Here is a 16,281-nt window from a genome sequence, read left to right on the forward strand (position 1 = left end):
CAACATACAGAATTATAAAATAATATATTTGTGTGCTAATCTACTGTTTTCTGGTAATTTGCTGAATTAATATAGAAAATGAAAATAATATCTTGATATTTTTAAAAATTGTTGGCCATACTGCAAGGGATCTTAGTTCCCTGATCAGGGGTTGAACGTACGTCCCCTGCAATGGAAGCACTATGTCTTACCTGCTGGACTGCCAGGGAATTCCCATATGTTTACATTTCTAAAGACTAACTTTATTTCAAAAGCCACGGATACTCTAAGAATTTCTGTTAACTATTTCAAGATATCAATAATATGTATCTAAAATGAAAGGAATAAAAAGAAGTACATTGGTCTGCATGCTATTTTTTCCCAAGAGAAGTTCTCTCAAGCCATTTGTTTGGATATGCCACTGTTTCTATCTCAAGCAGGAATGAAGCATGGTTTTCAGGTAGAGGTGTTAGCATCTAAATTTTTAGACTCCATTGGATACAGATACAAACCTTTAATTTAATGTCTTAATTTTTTCTTCCATCATGCTCTAGGTTTCCATTGCTTTCTTATGGCTAACTCAAAATTTTTTTGAGCTTCCACCTGTCCCTGCAGTTGCTTTTGATTCAGAGGCCATATGTTGGAAAAGATGGAATCAAAAGGCATTCAGAAAAAATAATGACATTTTAAATCTACTTGGTGACCTTATGAAGGGCAAGAACCATTTCTTACTCATCATTATGCATGCTTCAGTAACTTTCTTGGGGATAGGAGGTCAAAAATGTCTGAAATAAATGAAGCCATGTGGCATCAGTAAGCATCCTGGAGGCCTCCAGAGTGGGAATGTACATGCATTAGGAAGTAGAGAGAAACAGTGATATAGTCAGACAACACGGGATTTGGAGTGTAAAAACCAAGGGTGAAGCTTGGCATCTTTCACTCACTAGTTGAATGACCTTGGGCGAGTCATTTAACCTCTCGAAGCCTAAGCATATTCTTTTGCATTAAATAGTAGCACTGACTTCCAGTTTCCACTTGGGGAAATGTTATCCTATCAAGGTATCTGGGTTTCAGTAAAAACATTATAAGCCACATGAAAAGGCAAGGTAAAAATGCTCTTCCAAGGGATAAAGCAGCATATCGAACCAGCCTATTACAATTTTAGCTTAATATTTTCAGAATTAATAATAAGACACCAAACCACAGAGAGAAGCTCAGAGAACACCAGGCAGGATAATTATAACACACACACACACACACACACACACACACACACAAACATACATACTCACTCCTTGGCATATCACATTAAAACTGCTCCAAACAAAAGACAAAAAGAAAATTTGGAAGACAGGCAGGGGAAAAAAAAACCACATGTGACATAGAAAGGAACAAAAAATAAGAATAAAAACAGTTTCTTGGCAGAAACCACAGAAGCCCAAATACAAAGGAATGACATCTTTAAAACAATGAAAATAAATTTTTTTCAACCCAGGACTCCATACTCATAAAAAGTATGATTTGAAAATTAAAGGAAAAGTAGACATTTTAGATAAACAAAAACTGAGAGAATTCACTGCCAGCAGGCTGGCATGATAGCGATGTGAAAGGGAGTTCTATGGACAGAAAGAACATACAAGATAGAGAATCTTGCCTCTATACAAACGAAGTGTCAGAAACTGAATAAATGAGGGTAAAATAAAATCTACTTCTTCTTATTTTTGATTTTCTAAAATATCCAACTTTTTAAAGCAAACGTAGAAGAAGGCAATGGCACCCCACTCCAGTACTCTTGCCTGGAAAATCTCATGGATGGAGGAGCCTGGTGGGCTGTGTAGTCCATGGGGTCGCTAAGGGGCGGACACGACTGAGCGACTTCACTTTCACTTTTCACTTTCAGGCGTTGAAGAAGGCAATGGCAACCCACTCCACTGTTCTTGCCTGGAGAATCCCAGGGACGGGGGAGCCTGGTGGGCTGCCATCTATGGGGTCGCAGAGTTGGACACGACTGATGAGACTTAGCAGCAGCAGCAGCATTAAATAGTGTTTATAACAGAAATAAAAATAAAATATATGACAATAGCACACAGGATCAGAGAAGACAACTTGGACATATAATTGTAAGACCCTTACACTGGGTGTGAGGTAGTATATTACAATTTAAAGGTATATACTGTTAAAGTGCTGCACTCAGTATGTCAGCAAATTTGGAAAACTCAGCAGTGATCACTTTACCAGGACTGGTAAAAGTCAGTTTTCATTCCAAATCCAAAAAAGGGGGTTTGGATATCCTGCCATTTGTTGTTGCAAATGACAGGATTTTCATCTCTCTCATGGCTAAATAATATCCATGTATCTTCCACAGTCCAAGGGGTCACAAAGAGTCAGACACGACTGAGTGACAAACACTTTTACACGTCATGCATATAAATATTCATTTACTTATTCACTGTCGATGAACACTTAGGCTGTTTACATATATTGCCTATTGTGTATAATGCTGCAATGAACACTAGAGTGCAGACATCTCTTTAAGATCCTGCTTGCTTGCTTTCTCTCTCTCTCCACCCCACCACCCCACCACCCCACCACGTCTCTCTTTTTATCTTCACGTAAAATGAGATGGCTGGCTCAAATAGTCATTCTACTTTCAATTTTTGGAGGAATCTCCATCCAGTTTTTCATGGTGGCTGTACCAATTTACTTTTCTACCAACAGTGTAGAGGGTTCCCTTTTCTCCACATCTTCACTACCATTTGTTATCTCTTGCCTTTTTAATGATAGCCATTCTAACAGAGGAGCCTTCCCTGGTGGCTCAGATGGTAAAGAATCTGCATGCAATGCAGGAGACCTGGGTTTGATCCTTGGGTTGGGAAGATCCCCTGGAGAAGGAAATGGCTACCCACTCCAGTGTTCTTTTCTAAAGAATTCCAAGGACAGAGGAGTCTGGCCTGCTACAGTCCATGGGGTTGCAGAGTTAACATTTTAACAGATGTGAGGTGAAAGCTCATTTATTGCTTTGATTTGTATTTCCATGACAATAAGTGTGTTGAGCACTTTTTCAGGTACCTGTTTGCCATTTGCACATCTTCTTTGAAAAATATGTTTATTCAGTTTTTCTGTCCATTTTAAAACCAGATTGTTTAGATTTGTTGCTGTTGTTGTTTGCTATTGAATTGTATCAGTTTTTATATACTTTGGATATTATCTTTTATCAGATATATGATTCATAAATATTTTCGCTCACTCCATGTTTGCCTTTTCATTTGTCGATGGTTTCCTTTGCTGTGCAGAAGCTATTTAATTTGATGTTATCTCATTTATTTTTGCTTTTGTTGCTTTAGTTGGTGGCTTTTAATACAGCCCTATATAGAATCATAATGTGAATAATCCAAATTTAAGCACATCAATTAACAGATTGTCAGATAAAATATAATAGTAAGATACAATACCCTGTCTATAAGAAACAATTTTAAATATGAAGAGATAGATTATAAGCAAAAAGATGGAAAATGGTAACCCAAAAGAAAGCTGGAATAGCTATGCTAATGTCAGACAAAGTAAATTTCATCTCTGAGTTATGTGGGCTATTCAACAACTAAGACAACAAAAGTAGTAAGTGGTAGAACCAGGATCTTAATCACCATGCTATAGTCTTTATAAAAAAGTAAGCTTATTCTGCCTTCTGTGGGCTCTTTGGAGGGATTTAAAAACAAACATTGATTCTCTGAGCTGGAATTTTTTTAATGGATTAGCATTGCTTCGGTTCTTTTTCAATGCCTTGATTTTGCTTGTATATTTCAAGAGGACGATCTTATTCATATCATGTCCAGTTGAGACATGATACAGTAAAAGAAAGAAAGAAAGTGAAGTCACTCAGTCCAACTCGTTTCAACCCCATGGACTGTAGCCTCCGTTGCCATTTCCTCCTCCAGGGGATCTTCCCGACCCAGGGATTGAACCTGTGTTTCCCACATTGTAGGCAGACACTTTACCATCTGAGGCACCAGGGAAGCCACCAATAAAGGTTCTGTACAATAAAGGTCATGGCATTATAGAAGGTTAGAAGTGAGAGGGATTCAGATCAGCATATGTAGAGTATGCATTACTGTAAACAGGAGGAGGTAGAGAATCAATTAATTCCGCAGTTACAGCCATTAATTTCAGAACAGAACCAAGCACTACATGTCCCAATAGTCTCCTAATGTCAAATACACCATTTTTTCCTCTTCCTATAATTATTTTTAGTTGTAAGGGTTAGTTAGAGTAAAACTCCATTCAAATAAATATTAGGCAAATGGACCCTTTGTAAATGAGACATTCTCTAATAGTTCATTTACTAATTGACTATTTGGCAGCAGATACATATTTTTCAAAAGGAACCAAAAGGATGGAGGTCAGGGGCCCCTAAAAGGGTCAAGGTATGAAATGCAGGATAAATGGTGGGTTTCAAGACTTTGAAAAATAATGTTTCTGTGGGAAACTGCCTTCAGAGTTCCCACCTCTTCCCCAGATGTTTATTACCCTTCCGCAACGTAGGATCTGAGTCCTGAGCACCAAGACTTACTAATTCCCAGGTTTTTTTCCTCTGTAAGCAGCAGCACCTCCTGAGCAGTGCTTCCCTGAGAATTGTAAATTAGAGGATATGGCCACACTAGCCCTGGTCTTGTAAAGAACATGCATTTCAGTCAAGAGAATAATCTCAAATTTTGATTTAAGACAGAATCTGGTATTTGTCCCTGATCCCCAATTTGTTAAGAGTGATGGATTCTTTTTTCTTAAGAGTTTCTGATAAATAAAAAACAGAAATGTAAATGTACTCTTAAATTTCTCTGTTTGTTTTGAACTCGAATGGAAGACTTTCATTTACAGCATTGGGTTGTTAGCTCCATTTAAAAAACAGCTTTTTTTTTTCCCCTCTAGTACTAACATTCTCAGAGACAAAATTTTGATTCTGATGGGCTTTAGTGAAATATTGCTAGGCTACACTTAGGCTTGATCAAACTAAACTGATGGGAAATTTAAATTAAAATATCTATTTTTTCAAACATCTCTCTTTAAGTTTTTCTCATTCAGAGTGCCATGAGTGGGGGGAGGGATACACTGGGAGTCTGGGATTAACATACACATGCTGCTGCTATGTCGCTTCAGTCGTGTCCGACTCTGTGAGACCCCCTAGAAGGCAGCCCACCAGGCTCCTCTGTCCCTGGGATTCTCTAGGCAAGAATACTGGAGTGGGTTGCCATCTCCTTCTCCAATGCATTCACGCAGGCTAAGTTGCTTCTGTCGTGTCTGACTCTGTGCAACCCTATGGATAGCAGCCCACCAGGCTCCTCTGTCCACGGGATTCTCTAGGCAAGAATACAGAAGTGGGTTTCCATTTCCTTCTCCCTATACACACGCTAGTATACATAAATAGATAATCAACAAGGACCTACTATACAGCACAGGAACTCAACTCAATATTCTGTAATAACCTAGATGGGAAAAGTATCTGAAAAAGAACGGGCATATGTACATGCATAACTGAATCACTTTGCTGTACACCTAAAGCTAACACAATATTATAAATCATCTATACTCCAATAAAAATGAATTACTGAGACAGAACCCAGTAAGCCAAACAGAACAAAAAGAACAAAATTAGTATAAATGCAAGTGATTTAGAAAATAAAACGCTTCTTTCTTAAATTTGAAGTTCAAGCTCAGACATGGTCAAGGTGACAAATTATTTCTGTTTGCAAAAACGGTATTTTCAGCATTTGTTGGCTTTAAACAATACTCTGGCTTTTAGGCTGCCCCCATGTGTTCTAATGATATCAGAGTTTGTCTAAACTGTGTACCGGGATCTCTTCTCTACCCCGCTTAAAATAATGTGTGAATTTTCAATCAATACAAAAAAGGAAATTGAACTTGAAGTCAGAAGAACTTGTAGATGACTGAGCTTTCTTACATACTATTGTATAAATTTTAAAATCTAATTATTTTCTTCATTTAATTTCTTTTTACTTCAATTTTTTTTCAACAAATTAGTGGAGGCAATTATATTTGTTATAATTAACTCACATGGATGTGATGATCAAATACTTTAATATATGGGATGCTCTCAGTCACTCAGTTGTGTCTGATCCCACAGACTGTGATCCCACAGACTGTAACCCACCAGGCTCCTCTGTCCATAGAATCCCCCAGGCAAGAATACTGGAGTGATTTGCCATTTCCTCCTCCAGGGGAATATATGGGATAACACAATAAAATACCAACTTGACCATTCACACACTTCCCTGGTAGCTCAGCTGGTAAAGAATCTGCCTGCAATGCAGGAGACCTTGGTTCTATCCCTGGGTCTGGAAGATCCCACAGAGAAGGGATAGGCTATCCACTCCAGTATTCTTGGGCTTCCCTGGTGGCTCAGATAGTAAATAATTCACCCACAATGTGGGAGAGACTGGGGTTCGATCCTTGGGGTAAGAAGATCCCCTTCCCCTGGGCTAGGAAGATCCCCTGGAGAAGGGACCAGCTAAACACTCCAGTACTCTTGACTGGAGAATTCCATGGACAGAGGAGACTGGCAGGCTATACAATCCATAGCAAAGAGTCGGACATGACTGAGTGACTTTCACTTTCAACTTTACCATCCACACAATCAGCTCAGTTCCGCTCACTCAGTCGTGTCCGACTCTTTGCGACCCCATGGACTGCAGCACACCAGGCAGCACGCCAGGCCTCCCTGTCCATCACCAACTCCCAGAGCTTACTCAAACTCATGTCCACTGAGTCGGTGATGCCATCCGACCATCTCATCCTCTCTCATCCCCTTCTCCTCCCACCTTCAATCTTTCCTAGCATCAGAGTCTATTCAAATAAGTCAGTTCTTTGCACCAGGTGGCCAAAGTATCACCAATATAAGTCAGACCAATTTTCCTTCTGTGAGAGGTAACTACTGCATTGTAGCGTAATGTGCTACAGTAATACAATACATTTTGTCAGTCTGGGATTCTATTCTGTTTTCATAAACCCTAGGTATGTGGCCTTGGCAAATCAAATAAACCGTTTGTAAAAGACATGAAAGAATCTCTATCTAAACTTTTAGATCTAAAAAAACCCAAACTTTTTTGTTTGTTTTTTAGATTTTGTGTGTTTGTTTGTTTTTTCCTTGAACTGGATTATTAATCAGAAAACACTTAGGTTCTGGGTCTACTATACAACTAACACAGAAACATTTTATGTTTCCATAGCTTAGCTTCCCTCTTTGAGACACCTTCCAGCTTTAATAAACAGTAGTTTTAAGAAAATTGTAATATAATCCACATAACTTATTGGAGCTTTCACAGAGGTAAGGTAATATAGTGTAATAACTCAAAAAAACATAAACAATTCCTTTCCAAAAAACCATCCTTCAAAATTTCTACAGTATATGAATCAAATAACATCAATCTCTACAGAATATTGTTTGATTAAAATTTCAGTCAATTTTATCTTTGATTCATTAAACATTTTAAAATCTAAAGGCCCACATAAAACGTATATTCTTTAATTAACTTGATATATTAAAAAATCTTTTTGTTTTATCTTTCCAATTGTTGGAGCATCACATTGCTTTTATAATTCTTAAGAGAAACGATGATTTATAATCACTAACTTAATTTTATTAAATACTGCAAACATATCAGATTTAGACAACATGAATTTTGATTTATAACAAGTTGAGTTTTCCTCTTTATTTTCATTTTCTTGAAAAGTTTGTAGAGATCCAATCATCAATTATTTAAATTTCAAAGTTTTGTGGAGAAGTGGTACAATGAATATAATTTCTACACACTGTTTTTAAATTCTAGTTTACTTTTTGCATATCACTATGACTTCCAATTAAATATTGCATGAAGAAGTTCTGGTAAATGAAATAGGGGTTAAACAACTATTTTTATATTAATAAGGATGCTCATAAAGTAGCTGAATTATTACACTAATGTGTTGCATCTTGGCAAATAAGCAATAATATTCAAAAGGTTTGATAGCTGAAGCTGGTGTTAATTCTATATTAACATTTTTACAGGCCACTACAAGATACAGAGCAATTTCATGGGAGTTCATTTGCTCTTCAAAAGGTCATTTTACAGTCGTGCAGAAGAAATAATTTTAAGGAGTTATTGGTATAAAGAATTTCTAATATTTTAGAAGATGCCTCAGCTGTTTAATAGATATATAATTCCGATTCAAGCACCACTGTATTGATCAGCAAAACTGGATTTAGAGTAAACAATCTCCTATCAAAAATGTCTCTATTTTATTGGAATGTTGGAATCACACAGCTCACCCTTTCCATTCTAAAGACCTTAGGTAGTAGACCAGATGGTGTAGAATGTGAATCCCCAGTTTGTTCGACTTTAAAATGTTTCACACTTAAACCCAAACTAAGTGACAATATATACTTTTAAGCTTTAAAAAGTTTTCCTGCGGTTCTTATCGTCCTTTTCGTGCATTAGGATAGAAAGGAATGACTTAGTGGTACTTTGACTGTGTTTGGCTCCACAGATATTGTAGCAGCTTCAGGCGAGGCTTAGAAACCTTTGTAAGAGCCCTTTGCTAACCCCCAGGGAAGGGATGTTTAAGAGGAAATGCCTGTGGAGTTGGAAAAGCTCTACTTCCTTACGGAATATAAATATTAACACTTCAAGTCTCTAGATGGCAGCCTGCAACACGTTTGAAAAGCGGTGTCCATCCACCCCGACTCCAGCCCCACCCCCGTCGCGGCTACTCGGCAACATAGTACCGGCTCCGTGTCTGCTTCAGCCGGTGCATGGTGGATTTAGGAGCTCTCCAGGAATTCGAGTTCCAAATGTTTATTCCAGAGCCTGACACTCGGCTGGAAGCTGCCTAGATGTTTGCTTGGGGGAAATGAGGAAGTAAGGGATGACAAAATAGTCCACACGGAGCTCCTTCTGCCTCGGAAAGGTGGGGCTGTGCGGGCGGCAGAGAGACACCTGCATCCGCGAGCAGCGTCCTCTCCTCCGCGGGGATGGACGCTGCGCGCGGTGCACAGAGAGCGCAAAAGCCCACCTGCCCGGCTGGCGGAACCCCACCAGCGCGACGGCCTCAATTCACCCCTCAGGTTTACGCGGGTAGAAATACTAAAATCTGTTTCCTAAATGCGCAAAGGACTGAGTCTGAACCGAGCGCGGAGCACCGGCAAAGCGAGGAGACAGGACGCAACGCCTATCAGGGAAAACATGTTTCTCACCCGGGCAGCGCCTAAGGTGGCCTCCCCCCACCTCCTGGCGTGCGGACCCCAGGGCTGGGGTAGTCAGAGAACGCTAGAGGCCAGAGATGCTAAGGAGCCTGGCAGGAGGCGTGGGGGCCACTGAGGCGGGTGGGACTGGGGCGGACAGAGGTCCTTTTTGGTACAGGTCTCCGGCGGGCGCAGTCTAGTCGCTCGGGAGTTAGAGGCAATCGCCCCCACCTCGACCTCCCCACCAGCCACCGCAGACACTCGCCTCGGGGGTCCGGAGGGACGGGATGCAGGGGTGCTTTACCCCAGTCCTGCTCCCTTCCTGTTTTCATCCCTACCTTGGAACCGCTCTCCCCTCAAGGCGCAAAACCTCTCCGGGCCGGGTCCGCAGAAAGTCCGGCTCCTGGCTTCGCGGGGCCCCCGCCCTAGAGGCGGACACGAGCTTGCCCCCACCGCGTGCGGCTCCGGCGCGCAGGCTCACCCAGCAGCGAGCCCCGCGGGCTAGTTGACAGGGACCACGAAGCTCCTCGCACCCCTGCAGCCGGACTTCCTGTAAGTTCCGAGTCCTCGGTGTCCTGGGGAGCCCCGCGCCCGCAGGGCAAGCTCGCGAGCGACTCGGAGCAGAGAACCGAGTTTGACGCGCGGCAGCATGTGCAGAGGCGAAAGCGGGTCTTACCTTGGTGCGGAGAGCAGGGAGCTGCCATCCATTGTCTGGGGGCGAGTCGAGAGAGGCAAGACGGAAAGTGCGCGCGAGGGATGGGAAGTCTGCGGTGCTAGGACCCGGTTCCCAGAGCGCCGAGACGGACGCGCGCTGGCACTGAGGCGCGCGGGCTGAGACCACCGCGGCGCCGGGCGGTCGGAGCCGCGCTCCTCCCCGGCAGGGAAGCTTTGAACCCCAAGGCCGTCAAATAGTCTCCTCCCAGTCGTCCCCTCTGAGCTTGCAAGTGCGCTTGGCCAAAGCTCCAAGCGGTCTACCCAGCTTCTGCCCTCCTCCGAGGCAGCCCGGGTCTCGGTAGCCAGAGGCGCCTTAGGAGCTTCCCCTGCCTCTGCTGGCGCCCAGCTGAGGTGACTCCGACAGAATTTCTCTCTCCCCGCCTCACAACCCCGTCCCCTCGTCTCTCTCTGGAGTAAAGCCGTCTGAGCCCTGAAGTTGTTCATCCGCTTTGCCACATTCAGGCTCAACTCCTGGCCGTGCCCCCACCCCCCACTGGTCGCTCACCATTCCTTTGAACTGTCTCCCTGAATTTTAGTTCCGTTCGTCTTCTACCAAGTCATGGCTCTTCGCTCAGAGCAATGCTCTTTGATCTGCCAGCTGCTTTTGCCTTTACCTGGGCTAGATTTGATTCTCAGAATTCTGCATCGAACTCATTTGGCTTAATTGTGACTCACTGATACCTCATCTGTTAGAAGCCTGTGTGCGCAGAGATTTCAGAAGCTATGACAGTGGTCATCTGTCAGAGGCCAGCACCCAGACACTGGAAGGAAGGGCTGTCAGTCAGTTCAGTTCGGTTCAGTCGCTCAGTCGTGTCCGGCTCTTTGCGACCACACCAGTCATACACACACACACACACACACACACACACACATCTGTAAATGCCTGCTTCAGTGTCTTCTTGAGCAAAAAAAAAAAAAAAATGATACTTAAGAAGGAAGACACTGATGACTGCAAATGACTGTTAAGATGAAGGTACTCTTGATTCTGCTTTCAGTTCAGTTCAGTCGCTCAGTCGTGTCCGACTCTTTGCAACCCCATGAATCGCAGCACGCCAGTCATACACACACACACACACACACACACACACAAATCTGTAAATGCCTGCTTCAGTGTCTTCTTGAGCATAAAAAAAAATGATACTTAAGAAAGAAGACATTGATGACTGCAAATGACTGTTAAGATGAAGGTACTCTTGATTCTGCTTTCAGTTCAGTTCAGTCGCTCAGTCGTGTCTGACTGTTTGCGACCCCATGAATCGCAGCACGCCAGGCCTCCCTGTCCATCACCAACTCCCGGAGCTCACCCAAACTCATGTCCATCGAGTCGGTGATGCCATCCAGCCATCTCATCCTATGTTGTCCCCTTCTCCTCCTGCCTCCAATCCCTCCCAGCATCAGAGTCTTTTCCAATGAGTCAACTCTTCGCATGAGGTGGCCAAAGTACCGGAGTTTCAGCTTTAGCATCGGTCCTTCCAAAGAACACCCAGGACTGGTCTCCTTTAGGATGGACTGGTTAGATCTCCTCACAGTCCAAGGGACTCTCAAGAGTCTTCTCCAACATCACAGTTCAAAAGCATCAATTCTTCGGCTTTCTTCATAGTCCAACTCTCACATCCATACATGACCACTGGAAAAACGATAGTCTTGACTAGACGGACCTTAGTCGGCAAAGTAATGTCTCTGCTTTTGAATATGCTGTCTAGGTTGGTCATAACTTTTCTTCCAAGGAGTAAGCGTCTTTTAATTTCATGGCTGCAATCACCATCTGCAGTGATTTTGGAGCCCAGAAAAATAAAGTCTGACACTGTTTCCACTGTTTCCCCATCTATTTCACATGAAGTGATGGGACCAGATGCCATGATCTTAGTTTTCTGAATATTGAGCTTTAAGCCAACTTTTTCACTCTCCTCTTTCACTTTCATCAAGAGGCTTTTGTGTTCCTCTTCACTTTCTGCCATAAGGGTGGTGTCATCTGCATATCTGAGGTTATTGATGTTTCTCCCAGCAATCGTGATTCCAGCCTGTGCTTCTTCCAGCCCAATGTTTCTCATGATGTACTCTGTGTATGCATTAAATAAGCAAGGTGGCAATATACAGCCTTGACGTACTCCTTTTCCTCTTTGGAACCAGTCTGTTATTCCATGTGCAGTTTGAACTGTTGCTTCCTGACCTGCACACAGATTTCTCAACAGGCAGGTCAGGTGGTCTGGTGTTCCCATCTCTTTCAGAATTTTCCATAGTTTATTGTGATCCACACAGTCACAGGCTTCTGCTTTAGTTTTATTAAATTAAAAAAAAAAAAAAGATTTAAAAGAAAGCTATGGGACTTCCTGGCTTCCCAGGTGGCGCTAGTGGTAAAGAACCTGCCTGCCAATGCAGGATACATAAGACATGCGGGTTCTATCTCTGGGTAGGGAAGATCCCTTGGAGAAGGAAATGACAACCCACTCTGGTATTCCTGCCTGGAGAATTCCCATGGACAGAGAAGCCTGGGGGCTACAGTTCATGGGGGCTCACAAAGAGTCAGACAGGATTGAAGTGACTTAGCACATAGGACAAAGGGGAAGGTGGAAGACATGCACTTGCCCCTCCTCCTCCTGGTAAAGCTCCGGAGATTGTAAAACAAGCATAAGAAGACCAAAAGTTGGACAGAAGAAGGCTGACAAACTAGAGACCTTGAAACTCAAGGAATGGCATGATCTTGAGTTCCTTCTTTTTTTTCCCCGTTGTCTCTTATGTTGTAGACTTGGAACTGAAGCAGCTGAACAAAACCAGAACATCCATAAGTGCAGACAAAAAAAAAAAAAAAGCCTCCTCTTTTTAGCCAAAGGACCAAGAAAGGGACAGCCCAGCAGACAGAAAACTGTCTGGCAGAACATCAAATTTAAAAAAATCCTGTGGTCCCTCTCAACCATGCCATCAAAGGCCAAGTGTGGCCCCTAGATTTGTTCTACTGTTTCTAGGCTCTTAGGAGGCATCCCAAACCCCCAGCCCAGGTTGGCTCAGTGAAAGCTGAATAGGGAGTCAGGACTTTCACCTCCAGAAGGATGTGCCTTTGTGTCACTGAAGCCTATACGTTGCTGCCACATAGCAGCAACGTGTCCCTCTCCCACTCGGCACTGGGGGAGTGAAAGAGGAGCCATGGTGGAGAGTCAGAGCTTCCTCCACTGCCTGGAAGAATGAAGCCTCATGGGAACTGATGCCTAGGCACTCACATCACTCCCAGTATCAATGGAGGTTTAGTGGAGGATCCTGAGGCCCCAGTCTGTGCCTAGTAGCAAGGGGGACACCCCTCCTCTCAGGTGTTGAAGGAAGTTATGAGGACACCCTGAATTCTATCCCCTAACTTAACTTCCCTCACCTCCCCGGAGGCAGTAATGAGGCAGTACTTCCCCATTTGCCGCTGCATCCTGCAGGAGCACTGTTGAGAGATGCCCATTATAAGAAGAAATGAGATTCAGTCTCCCAGATAATACCCTAAATGTACAGGCTTAATAGAAAATTACTCATCTTGCCAAGAATAAGATTTCAAACAATGTTTTTGAAAAACCAATAAATTAAGATAACAAAGAGGTCTCAAATTATCTGACAAAGACTTTAAAGTAGCCATAATAAAAATGCTTCAATAAGTGATTACAAACACACTTGAAAAAAACTGGAGAAATAGAAAAAGGAAAGAAAGAGAGGTGAGGGAAGGAGGAAAGAAGGGCGAGAAGGAAGAAGAAAAGAAGTCTTACAGGTAAACAGAACACATACATAAAGAAAAATTGAAAATTTTAGAACTGGAAAATATAGTAATCAAAATATAACACAATGATTTTAACAACATAATAAAGTGAAAAGAAGAGAAAATCAGTAAGCTGGAATATAGAGCAATGTAAATTATCCAATCTGAACAAAAGAGAGAATATGTTCTAAGAAAAGAAAGGAAAAAAAACAGAGTCCCAAGAACATGTGAAGAAAAAGAGTTGAAAAAAATGTCCCCAAATTTGGCAGAAGACTTCAAAGTATAAGTTCAAAAAGTGGAGCAAAATCCCAATGTAATAAACACAAATAAATCTACATAAATACATATCATAGTCAAACATCTAAAAATTAAAGACAAGGGCAAAATATTGAAAGCAATTGTGGAGAAACATCACCTTACCCATAAGGGTTTTGCTGTTGTTCAGTCACTAATTTGTGTCTCTTTGCTACCCAAACTGTAGTCTGCCAGGCTCCTCTGTCCATGGGATTTTCCAGGCAGGAATACTAGAGTGGGTAGCTGGTCCCTTCTCCAGAGGATCTTCCTGGACCAGGAATCAAACCCATATCTCTTGCATTGGCAAGTGAGTTCTTTACCAGAGACACCCGGGAAGCTCACCCATAAGGAAAAATGGTACAAATCAATAGCAAATTTCTTGTCAGAAACCACGGAGGCAAGAAGTAAGTGCAACAATATTTTAAAACTGCTGAGGAAAATAACTATCAACACAAAATCCTGTGTCCAGTAAAAATATTCTTCAGGTGAAATCAAGACATTCTTAGATGAGGGAAGACTAAGAAAATTGGTCATCAGTGCTAGTGGTGGTGATTTAGTCACTAAGTCATGTCCAACTCATGCAACCCCATGTATGGTAGCCCTCCAGGCTCCTCTGTCTATAGGATTTTCCAGGCAAGAATACTGGAGTGAGTTGCCATTTCCTTCTCCAGGGGATCTTCCCCACCCAAGGACTGAACCCGGGTCTCCTGCACTGGGGGCAGATTCTTTACCAACTGAGCTACCAGGGAAGCCCAAAGAAGTTCTCCAAATAGAAAAGAAACTATAAGGAAGGAATCTTGGAATATCAGGGAAAAAAATCCAATACACAGTAAGCAGTAGTATGATAAAAAAACAATAGGTTTCCTTTCTCCTCTTGGGTTTGCTAAATCATGTTTGACAATAAAGCAAAAATTATAACATTGAATGATGCATATGCAGGGAAACATTTAAGACAATGGTATTGTAAAGGGGAGAAAATAAAGGGACACAAGAGTCATAAGTTTTCTACACTTTGTTCAAACTGGTAGGTCGCCATTCTGTTTTCCACGGGATCTTCCTGACCCAGGAGTTGAACCTGGGTCTCTTGCATTGTAGGCAGATTCAATACCATCTTAGTCACCAGGGAAGCCCAAATTAATACCACAGAAGACTTTAATAAGTGATGTGTATTTAATGCAATATGTAAAGAAATCGCTAAGAAAAAGCCATACAAGTAAATATGCTCAAAATACTATGGGTAAATAAAATTGAAATAAATAATGTGAAGTAACCCACAGTAAGACAGAGGGAAAGAGATTAGAAACAAAAAGAGAAAACAAATTTTTAAAAATACAAAAGAATAGTTTCAAGCTCTAATATATCAAAGATTGGGCTTCCCTGGTGTGCTAGTGGTAAAGAACATGCCTGCCAATGCAGGAGACCCAGATTTGATCCCTGGGTCGGGGAGACCCCCTGAAGGAGGGCAGAGCAACCCACTCCAGTGTTCTTGCCTGGAGAATTCCATGGACAGAGGAGCTGGTGGGCTGCAGTTGATGGGGTCGCAAAGAGTCTGACATGACTAATGCGACTTAGCATGCACGCACACACATATCAATGATTACATGAAATTTCAATGATCTAAATACCAATTAAAAGACAAAAATTGGCAGACTGGATTTAAAACATTCAATTATATGCTGTATATAAGAATTAATTTCAAATATAGCTCTATAAGAAAGTTGGCAATGGATAAGAAAGCTGTGGTACATATACACAATGGAGTATTACTCAGCCATTAAAAAGAATACACTTGAATCAGTTCTAATGAGGTGGATGAAACTTGAGCCAATTATACAGAGTGAAGTAAGCCAGAAAGAAAAACACCAGTATAGTATACTAACACATATATACGGAGAAGGCAATGGCACCCCACTCCAGTACTCTTGCCTGGAAAATCCCATGGACGAAGGAGCCCAGAAGGCTGCAGTCCATGGGGTCACTGAGGGTTGGACACAACTGAGCGACTTCACTTTCACTTTTCACTTTCATGCATTGGAGAAGGAAATGGCAACCCACTCCAGTGTTCTTGCCTGGAGAATCCCAGGGACTGCGGAGCCTTGTGGGCTGCTGTCTATGGGGTTGCATAGAGTCGGACATGACTGAAGTGACTTAGCAGCAACACATATATATGGAATTTAGAAAGATGGTAATGATAACACTGTATGCGAGACAGCAAAAGAGACTCAGATGTATAGAACAGACTTTTGGACTCTGTGGGAGAGGGAGAGGGTGGGATGATTTGGGAGAATGACATTGAAACATGTATACTATCATGTAAGAAACAAATCACCAGTCTAGG

General features: G+C 42.2%; 1 protein-coding gene across 1 annotated transcript in view; it reads right to left on the minus strand.

The window, feature by feature from the left end:
* The window catches only part of SPHKAP (SPHK1 interactor, AKAP domain containing), a 190,067-nt gene extending 179,362 nt beyond the window's left edge, over window positions 1-10,705 (minus strand). The window contains exon 1 of the mRNA XM_069578388.1: window positions 9,885-10,705. Within this exon, the coding sequence (XP_069434489.1) occupies window positions 9,885-10,366 (482 nt within the window). The 5' untranslated portion in view covers window positions 10,367-10,705. The remainder of the gene's footprint in view (window positions 1-9,884) is intronic.
* Window positions 10,706-16,281: the final 5,576 nt, after the last annotated feature.

This window comes from Ovis canadensis, chromosome 2, assembly GCF_042477335.2.
Source record: "Ovis canadensis isolate MfBH-ARS-UI-01 breed Bighorn chromosome 2, ARS-UI_OviCan_v2, whole genome shotgun sequence".
Taxonomy (NCBI): Eukaryota; Metazoa; Chordata; class Mammalia; order Artiodactyla; family Bovidae; genus Ovis; species Ovis canadensis.